Consider the following 12,307-nt stretch of genomic DNA (forward strand, 5'->3'; position numbering starts at 1 on the left):
TTGCACCAACCAAACTTTTAGTGTGCAAATCAGTTTTATATTTAGCCATGCATGTCCATTTTTTCTGAGCTAAAAAATACAATTCTGAGGAAAACGTTGATATTTCAATGAAACAATTGAAAGCTCTCACAAGCCATGCAAGCAACAAAAAAAAAACCTTTGGGATTCATCCAAAAATGGGAAAAATGCAATTATAATGTCATCTACATTGTACCATTTGAAACAACTGAGGTGAAGAGACATTTACAAATGTGAAGTACAAAAATGTAAACACATTTTACATCCAATTAACTCAAAAAACGCAAAGAAGATAAAAAAAAGACGCAAGAATAAACTGTTTATTCATTGACAAAGTAGATTATTGGAAAAACGATTCAATCACGTGATTATCAAACGGTCATATGTGGCCACTAAAAGTGAATTGTGAATGATCTAAACAAGGAACAAAGCTGCTCTGCATCTTCCCCCTCTTACTGCTTTTCTCAGGACGGGGACTTTGCCAGGCTGCAGTCACGCAAACGCTCCCTAGGAGCCAGTGGAGCATTCGTTACCCATAACCCTCTTCACTTCAACATCCCACACACTATCTTGCTCTCTCTTTGTGGATCTCAATTACTCCCTCATGTGCAGTTTAAGTTGTTATTCACATACTGCAACTAACTTTCAGAGTGGATTAACATTTCATGAAGGAAACAATAGTGCTTAAAATAGTGTTAAATATATAAGCTCAGGTTTTAGACTCAAATTAAATGCTGCTTCATTAAACACTGTCTTAGACGCTCAGCATGCATCTGAATGGAGGCTGTTTGTTAAGAGGTTCATGAATTATCTGCATCCTATTAATTTACAGTATAAAAAAATCATGCACATTTTTGTAAATCAGCTTAATTGTTAAAAAAACCAGAGTGAACTATCAAGCTCATGATCACTACATTATCATTAGGCATTAGTGTATGCAGCTCTCAATCTTATTAGGACCCTCTGTGAGCCGGTTTTGAGCGCATGTGTGCGTCTAATGCAGTGTTGTCAGTAACAAGAAGCTGCTGAAACTGGAAGCAGCTGCATTGGCAAACTGACACATTGCATGTGGCGAATCTTTGCTATCATTAAACACTTCCTTAGTGTCACTCTTAGTGACTTCACTTACACAAAAATAAGAAGGGTACAAAACAGGAACAAGATCCTATGCTCATGTTTTAATTAAAATGATGTAGGACAAGTTATACACTGAAGTTTAATACTTTTGTTTAAATCACCAATCCTACATTTTAGCAATAATGGTGATATTAGTAAGCACTTAGTAAGGAGTTTATAGGGGTAACGCTTTACAAGTAATGCAAGTTACATAATCAGATTACTTTTTCAAGTAACTAGTACATTTTTTCATTACTTTTAAATTTACAACAAAACGTCGGAGTTACTTTTTCAAATAAGTAACGCAAGTTCATTTTTTTCGCATTTATTGACTGACCTCTTTGTGTTTAGAGTAATCAGGGGTTATGGTGCGTTCAAGTCCTCCTGGGATGTTCGTATTTACGAGGTGAGAAGTCGTGTTTTACGACATCATGTGCGTTCAAGTCTCTTTGGTCGGAGCAAGATGGCGGTGTACCTTCTAATGAATTTCACGAAAATACAGCAAGGTTTGTTAACTCTGCTTATAGAAAATGAAGAACAAAGAATGCACATCAGGTGAGTTTTAATCTTTTACGTTTTTAATTAATCTATGAAGCCGCTGTTAACTGAATCCTTATATATTAGGTTAATTGTTATATTACAATGCTAGTTTACTTTGTTGTAAATGACAAAGCCTGACAGTGTCACAGCAAAAGTAAAATATAATTGGTATTTAGCAATTTCTTTTTCTCTCTCCCTGTTGCATCCATTGATTCCGCCATGTTTCTCACTAACACGCCCCCAACTCGTACAGATTGGGGTTTAAAGAAAATCCCGAACTTCCCACTGGTATTTACGACTTCGTGGTGGCAATCATGTGCGTTCAACTAGTAAATCTTTATGACATGACTTGAACGCACCATAAGTGCGCTTCTGCTCCATAAGTGCGCTTGCTATGTAAACATGATGGTAATTGTAGTTCTAGACTAAATGTGAGCATGCATTTACTCATCTCACTTGCTAGCTACTCTCTGCTGTCTCAGACAACGACATCTTTGTCCTGTGTAGGCCACCGTAACTTCTGCGTTCTTTTCTTCTGCAATTCAGAAAAATTACACAGTGCACCTTTAAATAATACAAATATACTTTATGTATTTAATCTCACTTTATTAACCAATTCAATCATACTAACAGTGTTTGGCAGTAACGCATTACTTAGTAACACGTTATTGTAATTTGATTTATTTTTTCAGTAACAGAGTAATTTAACGCGTTAAAATTTCCAAAATAGTAATTTGAGCATAGTTCAAAGCCCAGGTCACTATACATTACAGCTGTGTTACTAAGGGCGTATTCACACCTACCTTGTTTGGTCCGGATTTTCGGACTTTTCAGTTTGGTCCGAATCAAAACTACAGGTGTGAAACCTCCCCCGTACCACGGTCCGGACCAAACAGACGAAATTTGGTCAGACGAAAAGAGGTAGTCTTGGTCCGGATCAAACTGAACAAAGGTTCGTTTCTAGCGTGAAAGCATTTTCTGTATGGTTTGGACTTTCAGACCATTTACAGGAAGTTCCTGTTTATGTTTAAATATTATAATGATATTTTTAAATTTCATCTAGGCTAAATTGATTATGAAAAGTGAAAAGATGCACAATATGTCAAAAGACAGAAGGTCAGAAATGATTTTGAATGAAATTTTGTATGATTTTGCTTAGAGAGCCTTTCTTTAATGTGAATTTAGTTTTGTATAAATTGTATCTTAATTTTAATCAATGTTTAATCAGATAATTGCCTGGATTTAATAAATAAGAAGCAAATAGTCTATAGCAGACAATAATCGCGGGAGCGATCACATGCTTTACACATGAACTGGAGCGTGTCTCAAATAAACCAGGCTACTTGTCTCACAAACATGAAAAATATGTGTATATAAAGCTTCAAATGTCCACTTTTAAATGTAACGAATAAAAAATAGTCAAGCAATGCGCACTGTTCAATAGTGGCAACGATATGCGTCCGTTCATTCATTCTTGTCAAAGACGCTGACGTCAGACGCACGTCCGTTTACAAACCAATCAATGTCCAGATGCAGCCCACATAGATGATGACGAGTGGACGCAAGTGTGTCATGTAAAGTTCTTTAGTGCGCTCACATAATTGCAATGTGAAACCAAACCAAAACTAACCGAATGTATAAAATGTATCAAAACATGAACTTCGGTTCGGACCTTGGTGCGGACTTTCAGGTGTGAAAACGCCCTTAATTGCCGACAGAATGCAGTGTTTTATCATCTAGATTGTAAAAAAGAGAAATAGAATATATTTATCTATGTTTGAACTCTTTTTGTGTCCTATTGTTCTGCAATTCAGAATGGCAGCACATCTGAAAGCAGGGTGGTCCCCTGGCAAAAAAACCCTAAAAAAAACAACTCGTATAAAAGTATCCCAATTGTGGAAAAAACTTGCTGAAAGGTTTGTTTGAGCTGCGCCATCTAATGTTTAGGTGTGCATTTTCATTTCCTTCAGGCCTGAGGCTAATTCGCTTCACTTTTGGTGTGAAAGGGCCTTTACATTTACCAAAAATATAACTTTTCTTTTGTTCTTAAAAAACAAACAAGCAAGCCCAGGAGAGAAAAAGTAACAGTTTTCCATTAAAAGTAACGCAATTAGTTACTTTATTTGGGAGTAACACAAAATTGTAATGCATTACTTTTCAAATAAAAACTTTCCCCAACACTGATGAACAATAAATGTATTAATTCTGAAAGGAAATAAAGACAAGTTTGTGAGATCCGTTTATACCCTCCACAACCCGAGAGGCCTGGAAATGTGTTGGAATTCATCTGGCAGTGTGACAATCATGATTCGATTATAATTGTATGGAACAAGCCTCTAAAAATGGTGTTGGACCAACAAAGGCTTTCACAGGGTTTCCTGCTGTGTTTTAAGACTTGTGGTGGAGAATGAAAACACAATGTGTCTGGACCAGACACGCCCTCTGTCACGCGCAATGGGATGGAAGAAAGGAAGAAGACATTTTTCAAAATATCTCCTTTTGTGTTCCACAAAAGGAAGCAAGTCATACTGGTTTGGAACAACATGAAACAAATGCTACAATTGTTGACAGAATAAGAATACATTGTAGAGCCTTGAAAGTAGCAGATTCTTTGGTCTTGGAAGAATTTGATGAGAAAATATTTGAGCTCATATTGAAATCACTGACAAATCTCTCATTGCTTTCTTGGAGAAAGGGGGAAAGACATGGGGGGAGGATTTTCTTTCCTATTGATTGGACCACCCAATTGATTGTACCACCCAACTCTACAAACAAAGATAAATATGAGGTTTATTAATAGATTCATATTATTTAAAATCCGTATGAAAATATTGAATCACTGTACATTAAATAAGTCACTTCTACCTTTAGTTTTGCAAGGCGACCTGACAGCTTTTTCCATGTAACAACGAAACTGACATTCCAGTTCACATTTTAACTTCAAACCTGACTAGAATTTCAGATGAATTTCTACACTGTCAAGGCCTTGACTATAATTTACGGCTTGAATGAAGGTGACGAAAATGAGAGCCGACCAAAAAATGCAAATGGCCTTGAGAAGATGAATTTGTTAAAATGCCAATGTTTGAACATAATACACACATCAATCTTATTCGAACTGAAAGATCAAGGTTGGCACAAACCGAGATCTGTGACGGTTCAAGCTTTTCAGGGTCGTATCATGCATTATAAACGACTGTATTCATGACAGTTATGAATTTCACTATCTAAAGCAGGTTCTATGACATCTAACCAAAATCCCAAATACACAAACCTTGTGCAAAGGCACCTGGAAACTCATATGCGCAGTGGCCGATTAGAAGTTAATCTAGGATTAATCTAATTTTTTTTCTTCGAAACAGGTCATAACTCTAAGTCAGTTACACAAACATAGATTGGTCTAATTTGAATCTGAAAAGTAAGACTGATTATCCCAGACTAATTGCTAGTTGATCAGGGGTGCGTTTCCCATACAACGACGCAACTCACTGCTTATTAATATTACGGTGCATCGTTGAAGAAATCAACTAGCTAGTCACGGCTGTTTACCCGAAACCGTATTGTCCCAAATTAACCAGGTTGGTTAATGATGTCACACAGGTGGTGGAGTAATAACTTCTTTTAATGAATCAGTTTGAGATCGAATTAATGGCAGATTAAATTACGGACATGGCATCTGAGGACTAATGCCGCGTTCCAGGCAACCCGTAAGCCGTGTTTTTCCAACCTTCTACCCGTGAAAGTGCACTGGAACGGCAGTCAAACCTGTGACTTTCCACCCGTGAACTCGTACCAGATCGATGTACTCCCAGTTAGGCGTTCTGATATCACATAGCCTGTGAAACAACAATGGCAGCCCCTACGGATGCAGTGTTTATGAAAGTCGTACATTCAAAACCAAATTGTTTATTAAAATAAGGTATTGCTCTAACGTTATTTATCCACAAATGTTATGCATTATTAGCAGCTTTTCTAGCGCTAGCTAGTTTTCAGTCCATTGAGTGCAAGAATAAATTAATACCAAATACATTTCCAAATATACAAATAACGTAAAATAAAAGGTTTAACAGCTTCTCTGGGCAAGGAGTAAGCACCTTTGGTAAATGAGTATAAGCCCCGTACGGTCCGCCATTCTTTGTTTACATCTAGCTACCACTCAGGTAGTTTGGCGTGACTTTGCCTGGAATGCTACAAAGTCGTGAGTCGTGTTTTTAAGTCGTAACTTTCGGGCTCAAAAACTTGCCTGGAACGCAGCATAATTCTCATTTATTTCAGTTATTTTGCTTTATTTCCAGATTCAATAATAGGCTCATACGCACATGTGCACTGTTCAAAAACGGCACTTTACATTTCTTGGCAAACTAAAAGACATAAATGAAATTAGTATATTATTTGAAATAAAAGATATAGATTGTACTGAACGTCAGCTTGCTTATTTTGCTACGGTAAGAAGGATTTAATAAACCTACATATCATGTAAACAAGAAACTATGCTTCTAACCACAAGTCGGGAGCTGTCGTTCCAACCACACAACTTTGCGATGCTGTTTGCGAATGTTCGCTGGAACTATGCTTTCAGGAAACACTGACTCGTTGAACTATGCTGATAACGACAGAACTTGCGACCATAGTTGGCTAACAACGCTTTTAAAATACTATGGAAGTCAATGGGTACCGTCAACTGTCTGGTTACCAACATTCTTTCAAATATCTTCTTTTGTGTTCAACCGAAGAAAGAAATTAATACAGATTTGGAACAACATGAAGGTGAGTAAATGATGACAAAATGATCATTTTTGAGGTGAACTATCCCTTTAACTTATGCAACTGGCCCCGGAACTAGGGCTGGGCGATATATCGCATGACATTGTTAGGCGCATCTCGTCAGTAAAGCCGGTTCCTTGATTAGTAGTAAATCGCCATCACCTGCTTTCAGATAGAGCGGCATTTACTACACAGAGCCGTAGTTCACTGACAAGCTGAGCCATATCGCATTAATTATCGCAGGCGATACGATTTGAATTGAATTAATTGAATCACCACTGAACTGAGTCTGACTTGGATCTGAATAATGATACTATTGTCTTCTAGAGCTGCTTTAGAGGTAAAATAAAAATTCATAACTGATTAATTTTACAACACTAAGGCCCCGTCGCATTTAGCTGTATACGTGAACATTTTGTATCGTATCAGCGTTTCGTCCGGACGGATACAATGTTTTGGGAGCCTGAAACCGGTATTTTTTGAAACCAGGTCCCATAGTGGATAAATCTGAAAAACGGAACTCTTGCGTTTTCGTGTGTACAGCCAATCCGTATATTTTGTGAAACTGTGATGTCATCACACCACGTCTGGCACATGCTCCAAGTCTTCTTCTCCATTTTTAGTGTATTTCTGTGGCAGAATTACAGCGTCACATACTGGTCTGGCATGTATATTACATCGTTTTGAGTCGGTTTCAGTGGTTTCGTGTGTGCACAGATATTTCCTGAGACTAGGGTGGCCATACGTCCTAATTTTGGCCGGACAGTCCGGATTTTAAGCCCCCTGTCCGGTGTCCGGCGCAACCTCAAGCCGGACACTCATTTGTCCTCCTTTATGGAGTTGCGCTGAAAAGTTGCTGAAAAAAAACCCGCTTTATTGGGGCGCAGCAGCATAGCGTCTAATGCCGTAAGATCTCTGGTCAAACAAATAATTGGCTGAAAGCGGTGACAAATAAATATCTGATATATCATTGGTTAAAAACGTAAACAAGCCTCCAGGATAGTGCTGGCTACGTCATATCATAACTAGGCCTGTCACGATATTTTTGTTTTGTGATATATCATCCCAGAAATAATTGCGTTAAAGATATTATTGTCATTTTAAGACTATTTTATGCCACTGAATATATAATCCTAATATAACAGCATAATAATGCAAGTAGACCTACACACTTTCAAATGACAACCTTTTAATTCTTTAGATCAAGGAAATTAAGGGTAAAAAATATATGATCCTAAATAAAAATAAACAGTAAATAAAAATGTTCCCTTGTGAAACGGCTTTAATACTCATCATTCTGCGTTGACATTTATCTGTACACCGGAACAGGGGATTGCAGCTTTGAAATCGAGTCCATTTGGGCTTATTCTTTCAAACTGTCAGCAGTTGTCAGGAAAACACGATAACGCCTCAAATGGCCGCTCTGTGTATGAAGGAACTGCCCGAGAACCACTTTCGCCTCTGTCACGGAAAACATACAAGATGACAGCACAATCGAGTAAAATGTTGGTGACATTCATTATCATGTAAACATAATGGGCGATATATTGCATCACAAAAATTATTGAGGTCATGTACATATTACATTGTGCGATGTATCGATATATTGATTATTGCGACAGGCCTAATCATAACGTTAACATGCTGAATTTGTCCGGAATGGACAAAAGAACACTTTTCATGAATTTGGCACTGTGCCAGATTATTTGTTTATTTATGTATTTCTTTTATTTCTAGAAGTCTAGAAATGTTATGTTTTCAGGCAATGTGCACTTCATCTCAGTGGTCAGCTTTTGAAACAGACATCACAATATCTTGAATAAATACAAATACTGTGAACAAACACTTTTTTTGTCTCTTACACATAGGACTACTTCAAGATATATATCGTAGATCAAATGGTCTGGCAATGAATAGAGTAGGCTATTTCAGAATCACTGTATAATGATACCATCGATATGATGGACAAAATTGTATTGTAGTTGCGAGTACACCTGCGAGTCCTATGCAGTTATCCTTGCTCCACTAAATGCCGCAAAGTTTCCTCCTTTTTGGTGTTATGGAAATGACCACCCTACCTGAGACGAGGGGAAAAAAGACTGGATAGGGAAAGCTTTGGCTTCGTGTGGATGTGGCCTTACACTTGACTTTAAATTATCAGTAGCTTTGCAAACAACAGATTCAAAAAGGCTTCCCCAACATTGCATATGATGCTGTGCACACATCTATCCTTCATTTTTAGTAAATAAAGTGACCTTTACGAGTTCAGATACATTTGATAGATGCCCACCTGCCAGCACACAGCCCAAATACAGCAAGCTCTCCACACAACAGCTCAACACTGATCCGTCTCGGGCAATAAAACGCCGTCACAACACACAGCATGTGAGTGCAAGAAGGCAATCTCTACATTACACTGAGTGCTCATAAATACAGCTGCACATGGACATGTGCTTATGTATCACCTCCTGAAATAAATCCCATAACACACACTATTTTAAACGGCAGAAGAGTTACATTTCTATTTACCAGCATGTATGGTCAGCATCGCCACAAACTAGAATAAATAATTTAACATGCAAACTAAGAATATGAGCTGTTTTATAAATAATTTAACATGCAAGCTAAGAATAGGAGCTGAAAATTAAAATAAAGGAACATGTGGGAAGATTCAGAGGGAAATTTTTCCCATAAACTTTTGCCAATTATAGTTATATATACACACAACATTTAACAATGCGATTTTTGACAGAATGTACAACCAAAAAGATTAAAACACAAACAGTGACCATGCAACAATCTGACAATTATGTAAAAATGTGCAAGGAGACAAAATCAAGAGACAAATCCAGTTTTAGGATATGCTTAAGTAAAACACAAATCAGGTCAAGTCAGGTCAGTTAACCAATATCAAATAAAGTTGCATTTATTTTAAAGGGGATGTCTAATGCTATTTCATGTATTCTGACTTATTTACACTGTTAAAGAGTTGGATTCTCATGCTAAACATGGCCAAAGTAAAAAAAAACAAACGAGTTGGACGTATGACAGTATTTCTGTGCCAAATACACTCCATCAGGATTCGTATAAGTTTCAGAAATGGCCCTGTTTGATGTCATAAAGGGCGGAATTCCTTGTATGTGCAATTCTCCCGGATGAGCGCGTACATCAACCAGAGCGAGAGCACGCCGATCAACGGGATTCATTCGGGTTATGGGAGCCATCGGCAGCACTGTCATTTTGTTTTAAGACCACAAAATCAACAATATCACTAGAGAAGTGTGTTTTTGGTTATGAGGAAAAGATAACCTTGTTCAGCTTCCCAAATAACCCATTGTTAAAGGAACAGCGGATGCAGTTTGTTTTTCCGGAGCAGCAACGGAGTTCTGCAAATGTGTTTGCAGAACTACACGTCTCTGGCGGTATGACTCCGATTGTTTGCATATTCCTATTTAATAATTGTTTAATCGACACGCCATCCTTAATAAACCCGTCTCCAGCATGATGACTCCGATTGTTCGCATATTCCTATTTAATAATTGTTTAATCGACACGCCATCCTTAATAAACCCGTCTCCAGCATGATGACTCCGATTGTTTGCATATTCCTATTTAATAATTGTTTAATCGACACGCCATCCTTAATAAACCCGTCTCCGGCGTGTTGCCTCCGATCTTTCGAATATTGCACTTTAATAATTGTTTCATCAATACGGCATCCTCAATAAACCCGTCTCCAGCATGATGACTCCGATATTTCGATTATTCCTATTTAATAATTGTTTAATCGACACATCATCCTCAATAAACCCGTCTCCGGCGTGTTATTTATTTTTTTTTTTTTTATGCATTTGGCAGACGCTTTTATCCAAAGCGACTTACAGTGGCCTTATTACAGGGACAATCCCCCTGGAGCAACATGGAGTAAAGTGCCTTGCTCAAGGACACACTGGTGGTGACCGCTGGGATTGAACCAGCAACCTTCTGCGTATCAGTTCCATGGTTTAACCCACCGGACCACCATCTCTCATGTTGCCTCCGATCTTTCGATTATTCCTATTTAATAATTGTTGAATTGACATATCATCCTCAATATACCCGTCTCCGGCGTGTTGCCTCCGATTTTTCGAATATTCCGATCTATTATGACCTCTGACCTGTAAAGTTTCCAGAATAATAATCATACACTGCTTGTTAATTGGCCAGAGGAGAACTGGCACCCCGACTGAGCCTGGTTTCTCCCAAGGTTTATTTTTCTCCATTAGGTCACCTGATGGGGGTTTTGGTTTCCTTGCCACTGTCGCCTCTGGCTTGGCTTGCTCAGTTGGGGACACTAAATTTTTCAACTAAATATCCAAGTAAATCTAATTATTAAACTAAATTAACCATATAAACTTAATTACTGATCTAAAGCCCACATTGTCACTGTATGATAATTGAAATGAACTGGTGACATCACCGTTTTCTCCAGAATGGCTATACGGCTGGATAAAATTCTGTTGCATTATTTTCCTGTTTAACACTGTGAAGCTGCTTTGAAACAATCAGCATTGTTAAAAGCGCTATATAAATAAAGTTGACTTGACTTGTTTGTTTGTTTGTTCCCGGTCATGAGTGGAAACCGCAGGCGGTGAGTGAAACTGCTATAGCCAGACCATGAAACTGCATCAAACATCTGTTTTGTTGGCAATCGGCACGTAAGTGCATATAATGTCATCAACACCAATGTGTAGTGAAACAAAAGTTATCCAGGGATAATGTATTGTGTGTCTGTGTGTGTGTGTGTGCACTTGTGACTCTTTAGCTCCGCCCACTGCACGCCTTCACGAGCTCGGCTGTTTTCGGAAAGAATCGGTACAGCGTATCTGTCTTTTATAAATATGATAAAAATAGCTAGTCTAGCTCTTCGGCGATATGAAGGATGCAATACTGCTCTATAGGTACTCAAGATTTACATGCGACTGGCAGAAACTGTGTGTTATGTACCCTTTAATGCATTCTAATAATGTTTGTGGGCAATGTAGGAATTCACCGTTTTTAGCAAGGAAATTGTCCTTCTTACCTTGAAAGAAGCTCTTCACTCGCACGAAGCTGACGCTGAGTCTCAGCACTGAGAGTTTGTCCAGTTTGGAGATGACCTCTGCACTAAAGGGCAGCAGACTCGCCAAACGGTCCAGCTCCGCATTCAGACGGTCACGGTGACGCTTGGACGGATTCGAATTCTGACCTGCTTTCTCTGGTTTCCTAATGGCACAAACTATAATTAAATGTCACACTTCAAACCACTGTGACATCCACAGCACTAAATGGCAGAGACTCCATCACCACATTTACAATCTGCATGACACACGGATGTATTATTTATGTGAACATGATTCATTAATCTGTTATTATTAACGGGTAACACTTTACAATAAGGTGAACTTAGTTAACATGAACTTAGAATAAGCAATACTTCTACAGTATGTATCAATCGTACTTAATGTTAATTTCAAAATTTACTAATACATTATTAAAATCAGTTGTTGCATTTGTTAACATTAGTTAATGCACTGTGAACTAACATGAACAGCTGTATTTTCATTAACAAAGGTTAATAAATACTGTAACAAATGTATTGCTCATTGTTAGTTTATGTTAGATAAGTTTATGTTAATCTAATTGTAAAGTGTTATCGTTTGTTATTTAATTCATTCATCAGTGACTTTTTCCTCATTGTTTTTGCTATTTGTAAACAGAGCCTATAATTTATGATGATTACCACCACCACTACTAGTAATTTAATAAACACACCAGTGACAAATTTTTTCTTGTTTTTTCTTACTTGTAATGATGGTTTGTCAATTAAAAAAAGCCTTGAAATGAATAA

At 37.8% G+C, this 12,307-nt stretch overlaps 1 protein-coding gene across 1 annotated transcript in view; it reads right to left on the reverse strand.

The window, feature by feature from the left end:
* The window catches only part of ahrrb (aryl-hydrocarbon receptor repressor b), a gene marked incomplete at its 3' end in the record, with an annotated part of 31,387 nt that overhangs the window by 18,448 nt on the left and 632 nt on the right, over nucleotides 1-12,307 (reverse strand). The window contains exon 3 of the mRNA XM_079820486.1: nucleotides 11,501-11,682. Within this exon, the coding sequence (XP_079676612.1) occupies nucleotides 11,501-11,682 (182 nt within the window). The remainder of the gene's footprint in view (nucleotides 1-11,500; nucleotides 11,683-12,307) is intronic.

Source organism: Gobio gobio (assembly GCF_949357685.1).
Source record: "Gobio gobio genome assembly, chromosome: 6".
Lineage (NCBI taxonomy): Eukaryota > Metazoa > Chordata > Actinopteri > Cypriniformes > Gobionidae > Gobio > Gobio gobio.